At 53.2% G+C, this 25,289-nt stretch overlaps 2 protein-coding genes across 2 annotated transcripts in view; both read right to left on the minus strand.

The window, feature by feature from the left end:
- LOC120383937 (E3 ubiquitin-protein ligase TRIM39-like) overlaps positions 1 to 25,289 on the minus strand; it is a 961,691-nt gene that overhangs the window by 136,722 nt on the left and 799,680 nt on the right. The window lies entirely within an intron of this gene.
- On the minus strand, positions 10,972 to 15,508 carry LOC120383450 (E3 ubiquitin-protein ligase TRIM11-like). The gene is made up of 5 exons (XM_039501604.1): positions 14,840 to 15,508; positions 12,921 to 13,016; positions 11,783 to 12,013; positions 11,314 to 11,336; positions 10,972 to 11,214 (listed from the first exon to the last, which is right to left on the minus strand). Exons 1-5 carry the CDS (start codon positions 15,254 to 15,256, stop codon positions 11,004 to 11,006), a joined length of 978 nt encoding a protein of 325 aa, XP_039357538.1. The 5' UTR covers positions 15,257 to 15,508; the 3' UTR covers positions 10,972 to 11,003.

Consider the following 25,289-nt stretch of genomic DNA (forward strand, 5'->3'; position numbering starts at 1 on the left):
CCCTTGCTGGCTTGACCCTGCCCCTGCCATCATGACTTCACAGGCTCCATTTGTGCCAAGTCATTCTGTACAGAGGACACCATTTTGCAGAGTGTGCCGCCCTGCCCCTGTAATGCTTATAAAAACTCACGGAATCTTTTTCAGGGGACAAGGCAATACGCCGTGTTTATTTAAAATGCTAAACAAGTATTAAAATCAGTATATGTATAAACGCACACACCCCAAAAAGGTTCTGCAGCTGGTATAGTTACCAGTCCTTATCGTTGCTCGAGTCAGCCTAGTGGCCAGCTAGACTGAACAGGAGTGGGAGCAGGGCCTTCGTCGGATGCACCTGATCCTCCGTTGTTGGTGCAGAATGAACCCAAAGTCTCCTGGCTCCTGCCCATCTTTATAGCAGTTGTCTCTTGTGTAAATCTATGGATTTTGCTGTGTCAGCTGGGATTCATTAATTACAAATTTGCCATTCTCACAGTGATGTTTGGATCCTTAGTCTCAAACTGCATACTGGATGTTTACACAGGGACAAACCTTTCCAAAAACAGCACTGTCTGACTGGAAACTGGACAAATGGCCTGCCTAGAGATGCGCCTTAAATAAGTTTTTTTTTCAACCAGTTTAGTTTAACTTGTGTGAAAGGCTGTGTGGACACTCTTAGTTTGGGTTGAACAAGACTTGTTTTAGTTCATCTCAAATCAATTAGGAATCGGGTTAATCTAAACTGCTTTTAAAATGAAATAAGAGGAGCCTCCACACAGGGATTTGCTCTGGTTTAACTTTCTACCTAAATAGTTCTAGCACTACAAACCATAGTGCAGCTGCATTGAGATCAATATAAAGTGACTCCTCCTGGTAGAGCTTATTCACCTCCCCATAAGGGAACAACTGTACTGCTATAAACATCTTTGTACAGGTTTAACTCCGTCTGCACGAGGGGGGTGTTTAATCACATTGGTTTAAAAAGACATTGTTAGTTAAACAGGTGTGAATGCGTATGCAGCAGGGGCCCAGCATTTACAGTTGTGGTGATTAACATGTTAATTCACAGTTAATGATGTTGAGTTAAAAGAGGCCCTAACACTCTTCTGAACAAACCAGATGGGGAGTCACTTCCTGTCTCCCCATCCAGGGGACTCCAGGTGCAGACTCTGCCCCAGCGATTGCCTGTCACACAGAGGTAAGTGCTACTGGGATACTGAAGACAATACAGAGAGGACTTGGAGCCATGTGATGGTTAAGCAAAGAGGGATCAAGCCCTAGGGATCCAGGACTTGGGCCTTGGCTACACTTGAGAGTTACAGCTGTTGGTGGCTTTACAGCGCTGTAACTTGCTCCCCATCCACACTGGCAAGGCACATACAGCGCTGTATCTCCCTGGCTACAGCGCTGCTCGTACTCCACCTCGACGAGAGGAATAAAGAGTATAGCGCTGCTGTTGCAGTGCTGGGGTGCCAGTGTAAACAGGGAATAATCTTATTACGCAGTGACTGACCTCCGGAAGCTTCCCATAATCCTTTTAAGTAAAGGTCCCGCTCTTTGTTTTGTTGTGAACTCTGGGCTCCAGAGCTGCTTATCAAAAAAACAAACATAGCTCCTGTTTGCTATGAATGAGCAGAGGCAGGGAGCTCCCTTTGGAACGTCCACGGCTAGTGTTTGCTTGAAGAGAGGGGGAGGGAGGGGGCTTGAGGAGAGAAGCAACGCGGACGGCTGGGGGAGGGGTGGTCCATTTCAGAGTGGCTGCTTATCTGGTCTGTGAGAGAAAAAACAGCTGCTATTTGCTTTCAATGAGTGAGAGAGGGGTGGGGGAGAGGGTCGGAACTGGCAAGGCAGCTGCTGACACAGTGTTGGCTCCAAAAACCCTCTCTCTCTCTCCCCCATGCTCCCTATCACACTCCACCCCACCCCACCCCTTTTGAAATCACGTTGCAGCCCCTTGAACGCTGGGATAGCTGCCCATAATGCACCGCTCCCAATGCCGCTGCAAATGTGGCCACGACAGTGCTCTGTCAGTGTGGACAGACTGCAGCACTTTCCCTACTCAGCTGTACGAAGACAGATTTAACTCCCAGCGCTGTACAGCTGCAAGTTTAGCCAAACCCTTGGATGAAATGGTGATGTGAAATGTGAGGGGTGGGAACCACCTCCAGAGAGACCTGGTCTGTCCTGGAAGGCAGAGCAGAGGAGTACCCAAGGCCGGCTCTAACATTTTTGCTGCCCCAAGTGAAAAAAAAAAAAGAGCGCCGCCCTGCCCCTGTGAGTGCTGCCCGATCCCTCCCTGAGCGTCGCGTTGCGCTGCCCAAGTCCCCGCCCCCCCCCAGCACTGCGTCACGCCGCCCAAGTCCCCGCCCCCCCAGCGCCTCCTGGCCAAACCAAAAATAAGAAAAACAAACCCCGATCGCCACCCCCTCCCAAGGTGCCGCCCCAATCACGTGCTTGGTAGGCTGGTGCCTGGAGCCAGCCCTGGGAGTAGCAGGGGCTGGGGAACCTCAAAAACCTTCCCTGACTGCAGGAAGCCCCCATTCCTAATGGGGAGTGTGAAGACAGCCGCCAGGCAGCTTCAGAGCAGTTATTTGTCTGTGCATCTCCTCACCACTTCCCATGCAATGATCCTGCAGCCTTCAGCTATGAATACAATGCATGCAGGGAGTCAGCCACCTGCGTGCCTGGGGATGCAGCAATGGCAGTGATGGCCTCTTTGCCCAAGAACACTATCACCTATGATAAGTATGCGGAGACATGAAGACAGGAGATAGTGGTGTGGAAACGGTGATGGCCCCAGGGGCATGGAGGGATCTGGTGAGAGTAGCAGACACATCAAGGACATGGTGGAGGGTTTAAAGAAACCATGTTCCATGGGAGTAAAACTGGTCTAATGCAAGGGTCGGCAACCTTTCAGGAGTGCTGTGCCGAGTCTTTATTTATTCACTCTCATTTAAGGTTTCACGTGCCAGTAATACATTTTAACGTTTTTAGAAGGTCTCTTTCTAGAAGTCTATAATATATAACTAAACTATTGTTGCATGTAAAATAAATAAGGTTTTTAAAATGTTTAAGAAGCTTAATTTAAAATTAAATTAAAATGCAGATCTTATCAGTTTAGTGTGATCCTTGCCCTGACTTTTCCTTGCTGAGTTTTCCAGTGTTTGGCACGTATTTGGATACTTTAAGCTGCAAACAAGCTTCTGAGTGATCAGTTGTTAACTGGCTCCAAGAGGCACAGAGGACAGATTTCATGTGTGAAAATACCTGTTCACACAGGTATGTGGATCCAAATGCTGAAAGCATTGCAAACGCAATTTTCTTCAAAGAGTTAAATTTCACTGGCAGGGACGTCCAGCAGGTCAGAATAGAGGCCCCATGATCTCGCTCGGTAGCTTCAAGTGCACTCCACAGATCTCCAAACTTTGATGCCCACAATTCTGAGCTTTTTAACTGAATGAGCCGCATTTTGAAATCTTCAATACCCACCCACCGAAATAGAGACAAATCAAAGCTGCTTTAGTTGAACTTTTCAGGTTTAATTAGAAAAGAAAGCCTTGGGCCAAATCACTGGAAATCTTGAAATTGGTCAGAAAAGTCTGATTCCAGTTCTTGCCTGTACATTCTAATCTGAACGTCCAACGCAATGGGCTGTTCCACGTGGCGTGATAGTGATGTAAGCAGCAAATCAGGACTTAAAAATATCCCAGCACAGTCTCGCTGGAACAAAAGGTGAGGGTGCTGAGCTGCACCCCCTCTTGCCCCTGTCTGCACCCCTCACTGCCCCAGGCTGGGGCCAGTGGGCCACAGCTGGGGGAGGCTGCAGAGTCCCGGGCTGGCGGCTGGGACCCCAGGCCGGCAGCAGAGCCCCCTGGACGGGTGGCCGGGACCCGGGGCTGGCAGCAGGCTGAGCAGGGCTGGCGGATGGAACCCCAGCTGGCAGGGGGCCAGTGGCTGGTACCCCAGGCGAGCAGCGGAGCCCCCGGGACTGGTGGCCAGGACCCAGGTAGTGTGAGTGCCACTGAAAATCAGCTCATGTGCCGCATTTGGCACACATGCCATAGGTTGCCTGCCCCTGGTCTAATGGTTATGGCACTGGGCTAAGAATCAGGAGACCTGGGTTCTCTTTCCACCCTGCAGGGTAAGTCAGCAATTCTTAGAACACAGACTGTAATTTAAAATAGGGTTGACTTCTTCAGGGACAAGAAACTGTCCAGAGCTGTGGCATTTGAGGCCCTTTCAATTATCATGTGCTGGTTCTGTTAGGTAAAAAGCAAGTCCTACTCACCTCTCCAGCACCCGAGTTCGTGCGGAGTTGGTCTGGGGCTCAGAAATCTGTCAGAGACCAGACAACACTTCGTTGATCAACGGGCTCACACCATCCTTAGCTTAAGAGCAGAGCTTCGGAGTAAGTGTGGCCAGTTTATTAGGGGTGAGCATCAATGTTTATACACAGAAGTAAACAAAGTGATTAACAGATCATAATGGTCATGCATAATCAATCAAGATTCTACAGGATTGTAAGCTGGCGCGTCGGGGCTCAACCCTCCTTGTCCCCTCTACGTTGGAAGTCCAGACCCTCTGGAGCAGGGGGACTGGATAACAGCAAAAAGTCTCAATATGAGTCCAGTCCCTCTGGAGCCGGGGGGCTGGATAACGGCAATCAGTCTCAATATGAGTCCAGGTCCAGACCCTCAGGCCGGGGCCGCACAAGGCACACAGTCACTAGGTATACGCCCGGCCCTCAGTTAGGGCGGGCAGCCGGACAGCAGTCCTTGGGCTCAGACCTCTGGAGCAGGGGCTGAGCAACAGCAAAGTCAATATAGGCTCAGGCCTCTGGAGCAGGGGCTGAGCCGCAGCAAAGTCAATATAGGCTCAGACCTCTGGAGCAGGGGCTGAGCAACAGCAAAGTCAATATAGGCTCAGGCCTCTGGAGCAGGGGCTGAGCAACAGCAAAGTCAATATAGGCTCAGGCCTCTGGAGCAGGGGCTGAGCAACAGCAAAGTCAATATAGGCTCAGGCCTCTGGAGCAGGGGCTGAGCAACAGCAGAGTCAATATAGGCTCAGGCCTCTGGAGCAGGGGCTGAGCAACAGCAAAGTCAGTATAAGCTCAGGCCTCTGGAGCAGGGGCTGAGCAACAGCAGAGTCAATATAGGCTCCGGCCTCTGGAGCAGGGGCTGAGCAACAGCAGAGTCAATATAGGCTCAGGCCTCTGGATCAGGGGCTGAGCAACAGCAAAGTCAGTATAAGCTCAGGCCTCTGGAGCAGGGGCTGAGCAACAGCAGAGTCAATATAAGCTCAGGCCTCTGGATCAGGGGCTGAGCAACAGCAAAGTCAGTATAAGCTCAGGCCTCTGGAGCAGGGGCTGAGCAACAGCAAAGTCAGTATAAGCTCAGGCCTCTGGAGCAGGGGCTGAGCAACAGCAGAGTCAATATAAGCTCAGGCCTCTGGAGCAGGGGCTGAGCAACAGCAGAGTCAGTATAAGCTCAGGCCTCTGGAGCAGGGGCTGAGCAACAGCAGAGTCAATATAGGCTCAGGCCTCTGGATCAGGGGCTGAGCAACAGCAAAGGTAATTGCAGGCTTCCGTGCCTGAGCGCTGAGGTGAGGGGGAAACTGCCACCCGCGAGTGGGGTGGCAGGGGGAACACAGGCCCGCCCACTCCACTGTGTTCCAGCCCGGGGCCCTATTAGCGGCTCACGGCCGCTGGTCAGTGGGGTCCTGACCGCAACACACTGACATGGGCACCTCAATGTCCGTAGCCTGACAAGGGTCGGCTATCCCCGGGCTACACTCCATATCCCCCTCGGGGCCTACCTGCACACTTGTACCAGGTCCGGGCCAGTCAAAGGTCCTCGGCTCCTCCGGGTCCGGGCTTGGTGGGAGGTCTGGTAGCACCTCCGGAAAGTCCGGCCAGGCCTGGTCCGGCGGCTCCTCCGGGTAGCAGGGCCGGGGAAGCCCCGGCGGCTCCTCTTCGGGGGGGGCGCAGGGGCGGTCCGGCGGGTGGTCCCAGTACCTGTCACGGGGCGGCTCTGGCGGCTCCTCCTCGTAGTGGGCGCGGGGAAGCGGAGGCCAGTCTGGGCAGCTGTCTTGGTTCCTAGAAGGCTCCCGGGCAGGAGCTCCCGCCGGCACGTCTGCTCCCGGCGGCTGCTGGCTCCTGACTGAGCTCTGGCGTCTTCCTTTTATACTTCCTGTCCCGCCCATTGACTTCCGGGGGGCGGGGACAGGAAGTGGTGTCTCAGCCCACTTGGGCGTCTGGCAAGGAGCTCCCTCTGCTGGGCCGGAGGGGAGCCACACCGACTCGCTACAAGGATAAAACAGCCTGCAGAAGCGAGTCTTGGAACAGGGTGAACAGATTCAGACGTACGGGGCTCCCTCCTTGGAATTAAAAATAGCCACAAAGATTTTCAGGCTCTGGCTGGAGCTCAGGCTCTGAAGCCCAGGGTGGAGCCAGGTCTGCCCCTCACAGTGCAAGAGGGGACATTGTCTGTGTCCATGTCTCCTTCACCCCCTTCCTGGGATGGGGAACAGCAGCCCCAGGGTCCCTCCCTTCACCACCAGGGCAGGGGAGTGAGAGCCCTTGGCATCCTGGGCAGTGGGGCCTCCCAGCACAGGTTCCTGGGTGAGCGAGAAAGTGTCTCCACACAGAGAGCTCTGTGCACCCGGCAAATACACAGATCTGCCCGTGGATCAGGATCGGGGATGTGCTCTCCCCAGGAGTGATGGAAACTCCCTCAAAGTAGAGGGGTCACCCACTCGTGTCAGCCCTTCTCCCTGAGCTCCTGTCCCCGCACCCCTGAACCCTCGCTCTCACACTGCCCCTCCTTCCTGAGCCCCTGCCTTCACCCCACCTCTTCTCCACACCCTGACCCCCTGGTCTCTCCTCTCGGCCCCTTCCCCCATCGTCGCTCACCCTTACAGCTGGTAAAAAGTGGAAGGGAACAGCCCTCCCATTGGTAAAAGTGATGGGGCCATGGCCCCCTGGGCCCCCTCTTCCAGTGCCCCTTATCAATACCCAACCCCAGTAGGAGAGGACCCTTGGGGCAGTGTCAGTGAGTTAGGTGCTGGGGATACGAATTGGGTTTTACACCCCAGCTGCTGGAGCTCTGTGTATTGAGGGTATAAGGAGACAGAGGCCGAGTGAACCCCTCACTGTCCTGCCAACATGGCTCAGCCCTGACACCTGCTGGAGCCTCTCCCTGGGGAGGAATCGTCCCTGCGGCCCATTCAGGCCTTGGCCTCTCTGCGGAGATGGCCAGTGAGGCTGCCGCCAAAGTGAGTTACGATGTGAGCTCCTGTCCGCTGGGAACTGGACTCTGAGCCTGGGCTGAGATCGGTGACTGGGGAGTGAAAGGCCCCAGCTGCCCTCACTGCCCCCCTGAGCCAGGCCAGCGCCGCCAGCAATTCAGTGCAATAACAGTGACGCTCAGGCTTGGTGACACAGCCAGTGCCCCAGCGGGCAGGGCGAGGGCCTGTCCAAGGAGCAATGGGCACAATCTGCAGCAAGGGAGGTTGAGGCTGGAGATAAGGAAACACTTTCTAATTCTCAGGGCAGTGAAGCTCTGGACCCGGCTCCAGGGGAGGTTGTGGGATCCCCGTCACTGGAGGTTTGTAAGAACAGGTTGGACAAATCCCTGCCAGGGATGGTCTAGTCCCTGACCTAGTGTGGGGGGCTGGACTAGGTGACCTCTCGAGGGCCCTTCCAGCCCTGCATTGCTTTGGTTCTAGGTTACATCACTTCATGGGGCTGGGCCCAGGGACCTGGGGGCTCTAAGCCTGGTGAGTGGCACGTGACTGAGTTAACACTGTTAGTGACCATGGCAACTGGCAGCTCAGCGTTGCTGCCAGGGGCCTGGGCTGGCATGTGGCTGCCTGTACCTGGCTCAGCAGGGTGTTACTGGGCCATGTGGACAGGACCTAGGGTTGGCACCTGTCCATAGGGTTGCCAGATGTCTGTTTTTTTATTGGAACGCCTGGTCGAAAAGGGACCCTGGCAGCTCCGGTTGGCACCACCGACTGGGACATTAAAAGTGTGGTCAGTGCGCAGCAGGGGCCCAGGGCTAAGGCAGGCTCCCTGCCTTCCTAGATCCGTGCAGCTCCTGGAAGTGGCCACCAATTTACTTCCCTGGAGTTTGAAACTTTTCTAGCAGAACATAACCAAGTGTCAGCCATGGTCAAGCCTCCCTTTGAATACAGGTTGGCTCTGGGGGTGGGGGGAAATGTATCAAGAGGGCTGGTCCTTTTAGGGGAGTCAGGGACCAGACTACCTGTGACAGGCTCCTGAAAGGGAGAATGAGACAACCCAGACCAACCTGGAAGTAATTAAATCCCTAGGTGGCTAGTAAGCAGCAAAACAGCTAATGAGGCTGATAAAGGGTAACCAGGGCTCAGCTGAAGGGATCATAGGGACAGGAAGAGGAGCTCCCAGGAGAGCAAGGGGCCTGGAAGGGGCTCCTAGAGCAGTGCTCCCCAAACTGTAGGTCGTGCCCCCCTAGAAGGTGTGGAGGAGCATTGAGGGGGGGGGCCTGACAGGGCCTGGACCAGCCCCCATGGTGGCGGGAAAGGAATGTCACCCAGCTCTGCTCTACCCACAGCTCCACTCTGGCCCCACCCTCAGCCCCAGCTGCATCTCCGGCCCCGACTTCAGCCACCGACTCCCGGCCCTGCTCCAGGCTGAGAACCCAGCTGCAGCCCCAGCCCCAAACATGGTTCCGCCCCGGGCCGAAGCTCCCGGCCCCAACTGTGGGTCCACTCCCAGCCATGGCCCCCAACTTCTGGCCCCAACTGGAGCCCCATTCCTGGCCCAGCTCCTGACAGCAGCTCCCAGGGTGGAGGCACAAACCAGGTAAGGAAGGACATGACCAAAAATGTTTGGGGACCACTGTCCTAGGCAGAGGAGCTCCCCTAAGGGGGAGAAGCTGCCAGAGATGACAATGACAGCAGCAGCTGTAGCTGGACAGAACCCTGGAGAGCTGCCCCCGGCTGGAGAAAGTGGATGCAGAGAATAAAGGCACAGTCTGAAATGACCCAGCTCCAGGAGCGGGGGCTGGAGTCATCTGATTCCACGATAGAAACTAATCCAAGCCCAGCTCCCGGAAGGACTGAGGGCTCCTGACTTGAGGACAGTGAGGAGCTGGAGTGAGAGCTGGAGGCTGGAGCAGAGTGAGGGAAAAGATTTTATTTTGGGGTTTACTTGGACTCAGAGCGGACCCTAAGAGGGGACTTTTCTCTCAGATCTTTTGGACTGTGAGGTATAATTTAAAGAGTGCTGAAGAGGGTAAACTGAGGCAAGATGCTTGCCAAGATACCAGCCTCAGCCATTTCAGGGTATCAATAATAACACTCACTGCCCAGCACTTAAGAGCTGTGTGACAGTGTGGGGCCTTCCCCATAGCACACAGGGACCCTGGGGCTCAGGGAGCCCTGGTTACTCTGCCCCACACATTTACCCAGAGACTCCCACGAGCTGCCGGACCCGGGTCCCTGGGGTCAGAGCACAGGCAGTCGAGTGGCACTGACCGGCCAGGGCTGCTGGGGTGGGGGAAGGAAAAGGTTAATCCCAGCACGGTGGCACTTTGCTGCCTGGCCCTGGCTGGTCTCTGCCCTCTGGGTGCAGCTCAGGACGTGTGTCTCTGAGCAGGTCCCTGCCCACTCACCCGCCATTTGCCCCAGACACAGAGACCCCAGGTGCCGAGGGAAGGAGCAGCCCCAGCAGCGCCGCATTGGCCCTGGCCCGGGCTGAGCCTGCGAGCGCAGCAGCAGAGGCAGCGGCAGAGAGAGGGGCTCAGCCATTGAGAGCAGCAGTGTCCTCACCCGCAGGGGAGGGGTCAGCGCTGGGACAACAGGCCGGGCTGGGTCAGGGACTGGAGCTCTGGCAGCGAGCGCGGTGCCAGCACCAACGGCCCTGCTGGAGACCCTGGGCCTGGGCAGCCTGGAGCAGCCAGCGAGTGACTCAGGGCCTGGGACCCTGCCCAGGAAGGAGCTTCTGGGGGGCTGACAGGAGGCTCCCCAGGGGCTGGTGATCCCTAGAACGAGGCACTGAGGTGACTGGCTCAGGATCCCGACAGGCTCAGGGGCCAGGGGTGTGGAATGGCCCAGAGCCCAGCCGGGCCCAGTGGGCACAGACTGTGCTGGGCTGGGAGCAGTGAACGGGGAGGGGAGCAGGGATGTGCTGGCTCCAGCCAGTCACAGAGAGGAAGCTGCTTCCCCCATAGCCTGGGGTTCCTGCTCCCTGGAGCCCTGAGATCCTGCCCCTGCAGCCGGCACCGACTGCGCAGCCTCCATCGGCCGGGACAGACACACCCAGCTTGGCCCCTTCGACTGCCCCTGCTGGGGGTGGGTGGGAGGAGAGGAGCGGCGGGGTGGGTAGGAGGAATGGGCCAGTTCAACAATCACAGACCGAGCTCACTGAACCTTCCCACCCCCCTCTCCTCTGCCTTAGTTTCTTCTCTGTCCCTCCTCCCTGTCAGGTTTCTGCCTTTGCCCCCGGTCTCCGCGCTGGGATTGTGGGGAGGGGTTTGGATGGGGGCAGCTCACACTCAGCTGTTGTGACAGGGTCACACTCTTGTGAGTGAGTCTCACTCATTGAGCAGCAAACCACTGACCCAACCTCGCACTGGGCTGTGCTCAGAGCAGACGAGGGGCCCATAGGATTCAGCTTGTTACCCAGTAACACATGGCCCAGGTCAGACCACAGCAGCCAGACCGGCCCCTCTTCCAGCTCAGAAAGCTGGGCCAGCCTTGGCTAATGGGGGCTGGGGCAGTGCTGAGTGGTGCCCACACAACGCAGCCCTCACATGTCCCAGGAGAGAGGCACAGACACGTCATCCGTTACCCGTCTGTGCAGCACCCACAACAGCGGGCCCAGTCTAGGCCTCACAGCACCTGGCTCAGTGACACCCAGTAATTCAGCCATGGAGGGGTCAGGATGTCAGAGTGACGGGGCCTGGTCAGACACCTGGGCAAGTACCAGCAGGTGGCCGTAAGTAGCAGGCAAACTGCCCAGCACTCAGCGCATCAGCCTCCAGCAATCACAGCTCCAAACCTGTCAGCTGGGCCCATGCGTGTCCTGGGGTCCCAGGCTCTGTCCAGAGCCCCAGGCACAACACAGCTGAATGTCCCAGTAGAATCCACTCACCTCCAAATCTCTGCAGCGCTTCCCTCATGTCAAGGGAAATTTTATACACGTTCTTCAGGTCAGTAGAAACAGCTTCTGGTTCCTGGAGGTTCACATTCTCACTCCTATGAAGAAAACGTCCCATCATTATTCAGCTGCTCTGTACACACAGCATCCCTGAACCACCACCAAGAATATAAGAGCAATGAACATAGGAAACACACCTGCTCAATGTGCTTTTCACATCCTGAAAGGAAAAAAAAAAATCAATGTTCTGTATTAACACAATGTGCATAAAATTGTGAGAGTTTCACTCTGGGCATCAACACTTCTTTCATTTATGTAGGTGAGACAGGATTTAGCTAAAGGATTCTCCCTTCTAGGGACCCAACCCATCAGTATCTGTGTTTATCGCCTGTGTTGGGTCCAATGTTCTGGAGTCAGAGCAGGGATGGGTTCAGCTCAGTATCATTCTTCTATCATCCATTTAATCTCCCATGGCCTCACTGGGTCTCCATGAGGAGAATTCCCCTCTAACATTGACTGGGATATTTTGGAACTGATGGAGCCCTTAGCTGGATGTTCTGTTTGTCAGTAAACCACAGAACACATTTACTTTAATTGTTGGGATCCAGACCCAGGGATCTGAGTTCTAATTCTGGATTGTGGAGATGAATTTTGATGCTGTCTCACCTTTAGCAGCTCCACAACTGGTTGCTGACACTTCTCCTCTAGCTCTGTGATCAGCTGCTGCAGAGAGGAGCTTTGCTGGGAGAGTTTGGTGACATTTTCCTGTAGTCTCTGCAGAGTCTCCTTCTCCTCCTCCTCCAGGCTCTGCAGAAGCAGCTGCTCCTCCTCTCTCAGCAGTGTGTGCAGTTTGTTAAATTCACCGGCAATCATCTCTCTCCTATTCTTCACTTTCCCCTTGAAATAGAAGAATAGGAAAGGCACAGAGAAAACGTGAGCCAGATGTTGAGTTACACAGACTGGGCCTCTGTCCATGAAGCAGGGGATTAGATCAGTATCAGGTTTGTAAGGAGATTTACTTCTTTGGGAAACGTACCATAATGGGTTTGTTTTAGTTCAGAGTTCATATGGCCAGTTCCATAGTGGGATTGTCCAGGGTGCTTTGTAAAGACGCAGTATGTTATTGCAGGTGGCATGGGATGAACACAGGGGAGAGAAATCAACGGAGCAGGAGAGATTTACAGGGCGCCACACAGGGCATCCATGGGGGGATTTGGGTGCCAAGTGTTGGGCACTCAGACACCCAGGGGAACCATCACAGAGGGATGTGGGCGATGCTCCTTCTTTGACAACCTGCTCCCAGGGCTGCAATGTTCAGGACTAGGGCTGGTGCTAATAGTCCTTTGGGTGCCATCTGGGGGCTCACATGGGTGTTGGGTGCCCAGGGCATTGTCAGGGCTGGCTATGGCCTCACCCAGCCTGGCCGAGTGCCCCATGCCCATGTGCCCAGTGCCCCTGGGATCGCAGCCTTTAGGGAGCCCGTCAGCTGTGGAGGGGGCCCTGCCAATTGCTCCTCTCCATCCCTCCCCCCCATCACTCACCCTTAAGGCAGGAGGGGGCAGACAGGAGAAGCGGCAGGCAAAGGGTACTTGGGGGATGGGGTTGGGGAGAGGAGCGAGCTGCAACAGTGAACGGTGAGCGAGGAGCCTCTGGGGAGGGGGCTGAGTGGGAGCCGGGCATGGGGCAGAGCAGGAGCGGCGCATGGTTGGGGCCTCAGGGAGAGGAGGACAAATAGGGGTGGAGCAATGGGCAGGGAAATGATCTGGGTGCCAGGGAGTTTCCGGCACTCAGGGAGGACACCCACCTGCCACTCTGTGATCTCCTCCTCCTCTGCAGACATCAGAGCCAGGGCCTCTTCCAGCTCCTTCCTCAGAGGGTCCAGGGCTCCCTGGAGTTTCTCCTGCAGGGACATCATGTGCGATAAACAGCCATTAGTCTGCCTGTCCTATGGGTGGACAGTAATGTCCATATTGACATTTCATACACGAGCAGTAAAATACCCTGGAAGGAGGCAGCAGACTGGCAGCAGACTGCCAGCCCCAAAGGCCCCATGGGATCAGAGACGCCAGTCTCAGAGCAGGGGCTCTGCTCCCTGCAGACACTCAGGACTTCTCAGAGCCTGTGTCTGAGCTAAAGCTTCACATCACTGAGCACAGGCCAGAGGGGAAACAGCTGGGAAGACTCTGAACGACTGTACCCAGACCCAGGGCAGGAACAAGACCCCACGGTGCTCTCGTCTATCCAGGCTCCCATGTGGCCTCCCTCAGGCAGCAGCCGAGCACCTGAGCCAGCGCAGTCCCATTAACTGCACAGGGTGAAGCTGTGATGTGGCTGGAGGTCAGTGAGGAACAGGGAACACTCGGTCTGGGGGAATGTGTCACCCATAATTATAACTGCTCCAGAGCTGTAATAACCCAGGGCTCTCTTCCCCTTTGACAGCGTGTGATTCATTCACACAGCACAGCAATGTGCTCCTGTCCCGTTAGCCCCGCTCTGTGCAACACCCCTGGCAGCCCCCCAGAGCCCTTCCCATTTCACGTTTTCTCTTTTCTCTGAGCCCTCGAGTTGTCTCCTCCCCTCTGCCCAAGGGCCCAGGCTGCTGCTGCAGCTGCTGCTGAGAGCTCCTGGGGAGCTGTTCGGTGACACCCCTGCGCTGCTGCTGCTGCAGGGAAGCAGTGAGGGAGGGAGGGAGCCAGCAGGGGCTAGTGAGACAGGAGGCGGTAAAGCAGCCTTTGCATCCAGCAAAACAGCTTCATCAATGAGCCAGGATCAGAATGTGGGAGGGGCAAAGGTGGCTGGATTCTTTGAAGCTCCACCCACAAAATAAGCTCCGCCCATGTGAGTCACCAAAAGGAGACACCAGGATCTGTTCAAATGGTGCATTGCTCAAAACAGGATGGAGTTGCTGATTGGCTCCAAGGGGCTCCTGGGGCGAGAATATACCACTGGTCTCTGCTGGGCTTTCTGGGCCTGGTCTTCCTTTACTGGGAGGAAATAAGAGGTGGCATCTCCGAAACATCACCTGCTTGTGGCACTGGCAATAAATAGTGCTGAGCTGTAATTCTCCCTCTCCACTCTCACAAGGGAACAAAATAATTAAGAGTTGATATTTAAATGATCAGTTCTCCAGTCTGAAGGTAACACACTCACCTAGACTGGCCTGCAGCTCATGTGATTTAAACCTCACTGACTGATAACACCACCCGTTGTGTAAAAAGTCCCCTTATTTCAGCGGTGGAAGCTGAGTGTGAAAAGCATTCAGAATCTCAGAGAAAAGTTTCCCACATCAGGTATCTTTTAAGACTTGGTATTTTGATTCTGTCGCCACACTGCTAGATCATTCATTTTGTTATAGAAGCAGCAAAGAATCCTGTGGCACCTTATAGACTAACAGACGTTTTGCAGCATGAGCTTTCGTGGGTGAATACCCACTTCTTCGGATGCAAGATTCCCCTTGCATCCGAAGAAGTGGGTATTCACCCACGAAAGCTCATGCTGCAAAACGTCTGTTAGTCTATAAGGTGCCACAGGATTCTTTGCTGCTTCTACAGAACCAGACTAACACAGCTACCCCTCTGACATTTTGTGATAGCATCTCCCGTACAATGAAGGCTTTACAGAGCTGAATGATGCATCACACCCGTGACAGGCAACTTTCAGTGAAATCAGCCTGTAATTAAAATCCAAAGTTATTACCCATTAAACTTGACAGCAATTCCCTACCTTGTACTCCTGGGCAGCCTCCTTTATGGGAACCACCCTGTGATCTCTGTGAGCCCGGGACAGATGGCAAACCACACAGACAGAAGTTTGATCCTCTTCACAGAAAAGTTTCAGAGTCTCCTGGTGTTCCCCACACACCCTCTCCTCTCCTGCTCCCTTTGCTGCCTGTAAACTCAGACGTTTGGCTATTTCCACAACATTTGCCAGCTTCCTGTTCGGCCTGAGGTTTCCCTGTTGCACAGTTTCTCTGCACTGAGGGCAGGAGACGTCTGTATTCGATCCCTCCCAGCACTGGGCGATGCAGGCTCGGCAGAAATTGTGCCCACAGTCTATAGTCACCGAGTCCTTAAAATACTCCAGACAGATGGGGCACGTAGCTTCCTCCTGGAGACTTTCCACGGGGTTGTCCGTGGCCATGGCTCCCTCCGGACAGTGTCACAGGGTTAGTTTCCCTTTCCTGAGCTCAGAAATATGCCCCGCCTGCAGCAGCAGCAATTGGGTGTTTCCCTTCCTGGAACTGACTCAGGCTGTTTGCTGAGCTGGAGCCAGATCACCAGTAACATTCCAGCCCTGGGGGCTTTGGTGAGAAATGTCCCAACAAGGCTCTGATCCTGCAATCAGCCCCCTCTGCTGGTGTGTGTGGGGGGGAGTCACTGGGGCTTCACATGGACATCAGCTTCCCCTTGTCCTGCTGAGCTGACAGAACTGCGTGTCTAAGGAGTGATATTTAGCCGTGGCAGAATTCATTTGATTTAATATGTAATTTTGACAGATAAGATTAATATTAATTTGTAAGAATGTTTATATATTTATCTATTTAAACTTTCACAGTTTCCGTTTTTATCAATATTATTGTTCACAGTTGTGGGAAGTTGGGGGGGGGTTCAGACAATATTTTATTCAGACAATTATTTTATGACAGTAGACGCAGAGATTCAAAAAGTTAAAAGGTGTAACTGTTAAAACACAAACTGTCAACATCTCATGTCAAAACATGCAAAGTAAATCTCCTTAAATTAAACTCTAGTAAGTTCTCAAGCAGCATTTTTCTTACTGTAGCTATTTGTAAATCTCAGTTCTTATCAATGGAAATATTTTTTCATTGGTTTGTGTGCACAAAGTGAAATCAACATTTGCTGACATCTACCGATAAAATCTAATCCTTCTGAGTCTAGGGATATTCAATTCACAGGCCAAAAACGTGGTTAAACTGAAATCAATGTTTCAAAGGCCTGATTGTGACATACGCTAAGGCAGCTCTGCCTCAGTGTAAAGGAGACACAGTGTCAAAAGTGTTGCCAACATTGATGATTTTATAGTGAATCTCATGAACATAAGAATGGCCAGACTGGGTCAGACCAATGGTCCTTCTAGCCCAGTGTCCTGTCTTCCGACCGTGGCCAATGCCAGGTGCCCCAGGGGGAATGAACAGAACAGGGAATCATCGAGTGATCCATCCCTTGTTGCTCATTCCCAGCTTCTAGCAAACAGAAGTTAGGGACCTAAACAAAGGAAGTTTCTAGTTTTCTTGGTTGCAGAGAAAAACTTAAAATATGACCTGAGTCAGCCTAAAGTGTGAGAAGTCAGAAGGCAAATAGAAAGAACTCAACATTTATTAGTATTTTTATTTTTTAGTCTCACAAAAGGCATCACATCATTCTGGGGGTCCTGACTCATGATTTTCAAAAGTTTGGGGTTGGCAATGCTGTGCCACTGAGAACTCAGGCCTTAAATCCCCATCCCCCATGGAAAGCCCCCTAATTTCATGCCATCAATTATCTAAAACAGCAGAGTTAACAGATAGGGAAACAGAGAGGGCGAGGTGTGGGAATGTGCATAGAGCCGGGCTGTGGGCACAAGCAGCAAAGAGCACAGGCCCTCTGGAGTAAGGGTGAAGTAAAGGAATCACTCAGAATGCTCATTTTTACATTTAGGTCCTTAGAGCCTTTGCTGGAGAAGCCAGGCCTGAAAACAAACTGATCCCTGCCAAGGCAATATTGCCAGCACCATGTAAGCAAAAATCAAGAGGCTGCTGAAGAAAACATGAGGGTTTTTCTTCTAAAAAATTATATTCTGGACTGTTTGTTTGTGAGCAGGCAGGATTTGCTCTGGTCACGTACTCAACCTTTTCTACTCAGCCCTGAGAGCAAGAAACTTACTTTTGTTAAAGTGAGAGCTGAGATTGTCAGGTAATCACAGGATTCCAAGAGCTGTGGCATTAAGAGAAACACCAGCCAGTGAAGGAGTCAGTGTGAAATCAGGAAATCTTGCGACAATCCCAGTGTGATGTTTTTGTGATTTAATGTGGACACGAAAGAGCTGCACTCCTAGCTATTGCAGGTCCTTACCTGGCCCTGATCCCTGCACTGTCTGAGCAACTCACAAACTTCCATGTGCTTAGACTCACCATACTGCTGTGCAGAGACACCTGTACCTGCCAGTAGTGTGGGGGCAGAGTCAGGGCAGTGCCTTCATTTGAGGTAACTGAGCATGCTCAGTCTGCAGGGCCGCCCAGAGGATTCCGGGGGCCCGGAGTCTTCGGCGGCGGGGGGCCCTTCCGTTCCGGGACCCGCTGCCGAAGTGCCCCGAAGACCCGCGGCGGGGACCTCCCCGCCACCGAATTACCGCCAAAGCGGGACCGCCGCCGAAGTGCAGCCGGGTCTTCGGTGGTAATTCGGCAGAGGGGGGCCCCGCCGCGGGTCTTCAGGGCATTTCGGCGGCGGGTCCCGGAAGGGAAGGGCCCCCCGCTGCCGAATTACCGCCGAAGACCGGGCTGAACTCGGCGGCGGGTCCCGCTCCGTCTTCGGCGATAATTCGCCAGCGGGGGGTTCTTCCGCCCCGGAGCGGAAGGACCCGCCGCCGGCGAAGACCGGGAGCGAAGAAGCTCCGGGGCCCCTGCCCCGCAAGAGTTTTCCGGCCCCCCGGAGTGAAGGACCCGCCCGGGGCCCGAAAAATCTGGTGGGGGCCCCTGTGGGGCTCGGGGCCTGGGGCAAATTGCCCCTCTTGCCCCCCCCCCTCTGGGAGGCCCTGTCAGTCTGTGTGAGCATGCTCAGTACAAGGCAAGCAGCAAGTTGGTGGGGAGAAGGCACATAGGTTCATCTGTCCTCCTCCCTACACAATATCTCTGTTGCTGTGTGATGTGGAAGGCTGTTACCCCCATTTAGAAGAGGGGAAATTCAGGCCCAGACAAAATAAATGACTTACCTGACTTCACACAGAGCAAAACCTGGATCTGTGCAGGTTAACTTAGCACCTTAACCAGGGCTGGCTCCAGACCCCAGCATACCAAGCACGCGCTTGGGGCGGCGTCCCGCAGGAAGGCGGCAGGCAGCTCCGGTGGACCAGCGGACCCTCCGCAGGCACGTCTGCGGATGCTCCACCGGAGCCGCGGGACCAGCGACCGCCAGAGCGCCCCCCGCGGCGTGCCGCCCTGCTTGGAGCGGTGCAAATCCTAGAGCTGCCCCTCACCTTAACTATGGGGCAAACCTTTCCCTCTGCAGCCAGAACCTGGGAGAAGAGGATGAGGAGATGGATGGACACGCCCAGACACAGAGTTTGTCTGATAATCATCTCACTGACCCTCCCCACAGGCACTAGGCCAGTCTGTGCAGAGTCAGGTGATAATGGTGAGATCACCAGTCCCTGATGTGGGCTTTCAGGGGGCTCTGCTACCCCCTGATTGGCTTCCTTTGGTTGGCCCCTGGCATCTAATCAGGTCTAGAAGTCAGTGCCTTTGGGCTGTGTCTCTAGAGTCAGCCTGAGCCAGGGGTTTTACCCAGGGCCGTCCTTAGGATTTATGGGGCCCTATGCAGTATTATTAAACTGGTGGTGCCCCTATGCCCGCTGGCAGCCCGGGCTCGCAGCCCAGCATGGAAGGGACGAGGTAGCAAAGGATAGTGAGATGCCCGGCCTGCCTGACAGTGGCAGTTCCCTGCAGAGACCCCGAACCAGCCCCCTGACGCAGAATGGACATGCAGACCCATTTTAAACCCTTCACCACAAAAGACAAAGCCCCTAGGATTCATCATTAACTATTTATTTCTCCTCCCTTGGCTCCCTACAGCCACCAACCACCTTCTTTCCCTCTTCTCTCACAGTCACAAAGACCCAAGGTACAGGAAGACCAGGGCCCTCCTCACTCCCCATTGATTTCCATGCTCAGCAGGGTCTGGCCCAGCTCAGAGACTCTCAGCCTGGGGAACAGTGTCCCACAAGGGAAGGGCTGGGAGCCCCATTTCTGGGACCTTGCCAAACACACTGGAGACGGCTCTGGAGAAGCCCCTGCCCAGTCTGAGAGCGAGGGGCTCCTAGGGGCTGTTTGCAAATGAAATCCCCCTTTGGAGATGTTCTCTCCCCCTCTTTCTGCCTCTCTCCAGACAGACAGGGGAAGCCACCGAGGAACCCTAATGCCACTCACTTGCTCTAGGTGATAGTAGGATGGATGGCAGATGTTCAGGGTCAGCAGATGTCCCTCGCCCTCCTCCTCACTCCCCAAGCCCAAGGCAGGCTGGAGAGGGTGGTGACCTGAGGAGGCAGGGTGATGACACTAGGGCAATCGACTGGCTGTGAAAACAAGAGTCTGTCTTATTGCCAAGGGATGGAGAAACTCGGCCAGCAGCAGGGGGTGCAAAACAAGAGCATCTCCTGTTTGTCACAGTGCATTAAACTGTCTCGTCGTACACAAAGAGGAGACACTGTGATCTAGAAAATTAGATGAGATGCTTCAGTCTGAGCTAAGTAGTTGCTGCTCTTAACAATTTCAAAAGAATAAAAGACCAATCAAATAGAATATGATGTCATAATCTGATATGGCTCAATGTGATAGGACACCTCCTATTCTGCACTGCTACTACTGACACTCTTCAATGGATCCCCATCATCCACCCATCACGAGGTAGGTGGGAGAGGATTGTTATTCGTACTTGACAGAAGGAGAAACTAAGGCTGAGAAAGGACCAGTGACTTGTCTTAGCTGATGCAGCCAGTCAGTAGCAGAGTTGCTCTCAAATGAGCTACAGACCAACATTTTTTCATAGTAATTATTCAGCAAGTGTTTTAGAAGAATTGGAATGTTACAGAGGATCATGAACTGCTCCAAGACAATGAATGGAGAGCAGCATCAACACTGATCAAACATATCACTGGTTGTGACTTATTTGCTTGGTCATAAAAGAGAACAACGAAGACCAGAGTTTCCTCCCTGTCAATAGCCCCCTCCTCAGCCCATCAAGTTTGAGACTTTGAGGGGTGGGAGGCTAAGGATTCTCATCAAATAGCCCAAAGAATGGCGCAGGTCACCACCAAGGGGATCACTCTCAGAGCACTATTCCAGTCTCACCTCTCTCTGAGGGCCTCCCACAATCCCCCCGGTCCCCGCTGCACACACAGAGCTCCTGGTGGTGGGAGGAGAACAGAGGAAAAGGTCAAAGGAAGCCAGAAGAGAAAGGTAGGAGGGACACAGGAAAAGGGAAAACAAAAAGGAGAAACCCCAATGTCCCCAGTAATTCTAAGGGACAAAGTCCTAGGTCGGAAATAAAATGCTGCCACCTCAATCTAGTGTTTTCCTTTCCTAGAATTCAGCCGGCACCTGATGGCTCAGACTGAAGAGGTTCCAAACCTCTCGGAGGCTCTTACCTTCTATACAGGGACGTCAGTTTTCTAGCAAAATCAAGAAAAGAAAAGGAGAAAACTCCAAAGAGGGTCCTCCTTGCGCTCACGTACGTAAAAGTGAATTCTCTCTCGGTCCTCAAGGAGAGACCTCGAGAAGGAGACGTGCTGCAGCAAAGCCACAGAGATCTCCAAAGTTGCCCCTGTCCTGCACCCCTGTCCTGCCTGGCTGATGTCAAGATCTCTCTGTGAGATCATCATCTCCCCACCACCTTTGTCCAATAGGCTGACGTCCTGCCAAAGGCCCTTGTGATGTCACTGCCACACCCACCCCTCCCCTGCAGTGCTGATGTCCTGCCCCTGTCCAGCCACATTGGATGTTTGAGCTGCTTCCCCTGGATCATCCCACTCGATGACTCTTCATTGTGGGATGACACCGACTACACAGTAGAACACAAGAGGCTCTTCCCCAGGCAACAATCAAGTTCTCATAACTTAGTAGACTTTATGGCAGAAGGAACCATTAGAGCATTTGATTCCTCTGTGTATCCTAAGGCCTCCTGTATGTCAGAAGAGCTGGGTTTTTCTTTTACTCAAACATTTTCCAGAAAGGCATCTAGTCTTTATTAGAAGATCTCATGAGATGTGGAAGCCATCATTTCTCTTGGTAGTTTGTTCCAATGATGAATCACCCTCTTACAAATGTGGGTCTTATTGTCATTATACTGTTTCTGATTTCTGCTTCCATCCATGGGGGCTTGTCATGCCTGTCTCTGCTAGATAAAAGCCCTCTTATACTCATCATTTTCTCTCCATGAACTCAAGCAACTCGCCTCTCATTCTTCTTTTGTACATACTAAACAGACTGAGCTTTTTCAGTGTCTCATTACAAGACATCATCCCCATCACTCAGTTATGAAACTTTTCTGTATCTTCTCCAATTTTTTAACATAATATTCAAAATGTGGACACAAGAACTGGATTCAACATTCCAATATCAGTCTCACCAATGCTGGATCACTTCCCTTTCCATACTCACTACTCTATCCATCCAAGAATGACTTTAACCTTTTTTACCACAGTTTCACATGGACAGGTTATGTTGAGCAGCTCGTCCACTATGGCCCCGAAATCCTTTTCAGGGTCACTGCTTTCCAGCAGACTGTCCCCCATTCTGTAGGGTGCTGCCTGACTCCTTTATGACTGGAAGTATGGGTTTGCCTATGGCTTTATTAAAACCTAAATATTCAGTAAGTATTTTAGAAGAGCTAGCCCCATAGAGAGAGAATCATCAATTGCTCAAAGACAATGAATGGAGAAAAGTAGCAAGAGCAATTGAACACGTGTTTGGTTATGGCTTATTTCCTTGGTCTTAAAAGCGAGTAACCTGAGTCTCTTCCCTCACAATAGCCCCATGCTCGCCCTATCAGCGTTGAGACTCTGAGAATCAGAAAGCTGAGAGTTCTCGCCAGATGTCCCAGGTCACCACCGGAGGGAGTCACTCATAGAGCACTATTCCAGCCACATGTCTTTGGGAGGGTGTAATCGTGTGGGTCCGGGGCTCAACCCTCCGAGGGGAGGAGGGGAGCCACACTGGCCCGCTGGTCTCACATGGGCTCTGCCCTGTCCCTTTAAGGCCGAGCAACCACAGAGTCAGAGTCAATTAGGGCTCAGGCCTTCTGCTGCAGGGCTGAGGGAAAATATAAACAGTTCAGGAAAGCCCAGGCCCTTTGTTGCAGGGACTGGGCAACAACACAAACAGTACAAATGGCTCAGGCCCTTGGGTGCAGGGGCTGGGCAGCAAACAGTTAAGGAAGGCCCAGGCCCTTTGGTTCAGGGGCTGAGCAGCAAACAGGACAAGGGAGCTCAGGCCCTTTGTAGCAGGGGCTGAGCAACAAAGAGTTCAGGGTGGCTCAGGCCCTTTGGTTCAGGGGCTGAGCAGTAAACAGTACAAAGTGGCTCAGGCCCTTTGGTCCAGGGACTGAGCAGTGAACAGTACAAAATCTAGGAAGGCCCAGGCCCTAGCTTAGGGCGGGGCAACAACAGTTGGGGCTCAGGCCCGTAGGTGCAGGGGCTGAGCACTGGGGTGAGGGGAAAAACTGCCACCCGTGAGTGGGGTGGCAGGGGGGACTCAGGCCCGCCCACTCCACTGCGTCCCGGCCTGGGGCCCTAGCAGCGGCTATGACCGCTGATGGTCAGTGGAGATCCTGACCGCAACACACTGACATGGGCATTGTTTGGTCAGCAGCCTGACTGAGGTCGGCTGCCCCCGGGCCACTTCCAATATCCCCCTCGGGGCCTACCTGGTCCGTGGCGTCCGCTCCTGGGAAGTCCCACTGCATGGGCTCCTCGCAGCCCGGGCTGGGGGGTAGGTCCGGCAGTTCCTCAGGGAAGTCCGGCCAATTCTGCTCCAGGGGGTTCTCGGGGTAACAACAAGGTATCGGGGAAGTCTTCGGTGGCTCCTCCTCATATGTGGCGCGGGGAAGCTCTGGCGGGTCTTCCCAGTAGTGAGCGAAGGGAAGCCCCGGCCAGTCCGGGCAACTGCTCTGGCCCCCAGCGGCTTCCCAGTCACGAGCTCCCTTGGACCGGTCTGCTCCCGGCGGTGGCTGGGCTCCGACTGAGCTGGAATGACCGGCTTTTATACTTCCGGGTCGCCGCCTGACCCTCTGAGGGACGGGCTTACTGCTCTGGAGCCCCGCCCCTTCCAGTTGCCGGGGCTCAACCCTCCCAGGGTAGGAGGGGAGCCACACCGGCCCGCTACAGAGAGCCTCCCGCAATGAAAGTTGGAGTGCAAAGCCCACTGCCCATCACTCCACATGCACGCAGACAGGTCCTGGTGGTGAAAGGAGAGCAGGGGAAAAGGACAAAGATGCAAGTTGGGAATTGGTCTTGCTTTGAGCAGGGGGTTGGACTAGATGACCTCCTGAGGTCCCTTCCAGCCCTGATATTCTATGATTCTATGAAGAGAAGAAGAGAAAGGTGGGAGAGACAGGAAAAGAGAAAACAAAAAGGAGAAACCCCAATGTCCCCAGTAATTCTAAGGGACAAAGTCCTAGGTCGGAAATAAAATGCTGCCCCCACAATCTAGTGTTTTCCATTCCTAAAAATCAGCAGGCCCCTGATGGATCAGACTGAACAGGTTCCAAACCTCTTGGAGGATCTTACCTTCTAAACAGGGACATCTGTTCTCTAACAAAATCAAGAAAAGAAAAGGAGAAAACTCCAAAGAGGGTTCTCCTTGAACTCACATACGTGAAAGTGAATTCTCTTTCAGTCCTCAAGGAGAGACCTCGAGAAGGAGACGTGCTGAAGCAAAGCCACAGGGATCTCCAAGGCTGCCCCTGTCCTGCACCCCGTCCTTCCTGGCTGATGTCAAGATCTCTCTGTGAGATCATCGCCTCTCCACCACCTTTGTCCAATAGGCTGAGATCCTGCCAAAGGCCCTTGTGATGTCACTGCCACATCCACCCCTCCCCTGCAGTGCTGATGTCCTGCCCCTGTCCAGCCACATTGCGTGTTTGAGCTGCTTCCCCTGGATCACCCCACTCAATGACTCTTCATTGTGGGGATGACACCGACTACACAGTAGAACACGAGATGCTCTTCCCCAGGCTACGCTCGGTTGTTCATAAATTAGCAGACTTTATGGACAGAAGAGAAAATTAGAGCATGTAATCTGACAGCCTGCATATCACATGCTTTCTGTATAGCATAGTAGCTAGTTTTTGACTAAATACATTCCAGAAAGGCATCTAGTCTTCATTAGAAGACATCAAGAAATGGACAATTCCCACCACTTCCCTTTCTAGTTTGTTCCTTTGGTGATTCATCCTCACTTTTGAATTTTCTGCCCTATTTCTAATATGAATTGGTCTCTTTTGAGTTTCCAGCCACTGGGTCTTGTTATGCGTTTCTCTGCTAGATTAATGAGCCCTTTAATACCCGATATTTTCTCTCCATTAAGTCACTTCAACACTTCAGTGACGTCACCTCCCGATCTTTTTGATAATCTAAACAGGCTGAGCTCTTTCAATAGCTCACTAGCAGGCATTTTTCTCCAGCCCTCAAAACGTTTAATTGCATTTTGCTGTACCATCTCCAATATTTCAAAATCTTTTTCAAAGGTGGACTCCAAAACTGGATGCAGTATTCCAGGATCAGTCTTACTGATGGTGTGTCACCTCCCTGTGCTACTCACTGCTCTTTTCCTACATCTAATGATGGCGTTAGCCCTGTTCACCACAGCATCACACTGGTTGCTCATGTTGAATGGCTTGCCCAGCATGGTCCCTAAATCCTCTTCACAGTTAGTGCTTTCCTGGATACACGTCCCCATGCTGTAGGTGTGGCCTGCATGCTTTGCTGCTAGGTATAGGACCTTTCATTTGGTTCTTTTCAAACTTGTTTTCTTTGAATGGGTCCAGCTTTTCAAGGGATCCGATTGCTCTGTGTCACTGCCCTGTCCTCAGCATTAATTACCACTCTGCTAGTATTTTATCACCCACCAATGTTAGCGGCAGTGATTTTATATTGCGTTGCAGTTCATTGATATTTATTTTCAAGAATGAGTCCTTGAGAGCCTCTTCATATCCCTAGTGCCCAGAACCTGCTCCGCACAGCACAGCGAGAAAAGGCCGCCCAGCCCAGCTGTTCCATAGGGGCTAAGCACAGAACACACTTAGGCGCTTGTGTTATCCATAGGTTCTGAACAACATGTGGGGGTCATCAGCTTACAAAGACACTCTAGACCGGTAGTGTAGACAGGCCCCAAATGTATCTAAGTTTCCCGCCTTGCAAAATAGGAGAAAGAAAAACCAGAACCTTGATTAGCTTCATGTTATAG

This window comes from Mauremys reevesii, linkage group 15 (genome assembly GCF_016161935.1).
Source record: "Mauremys reevesii isolate NIE-2019 linkage group 15, ASM1616193v1, whole genome shotgun sequence".
Classification (NCBI taxonomy): Eukaryota; Metazoa; Chordata; order Testudines; family Geoemydidae; genus Mauremys; species Mauremys reevesii.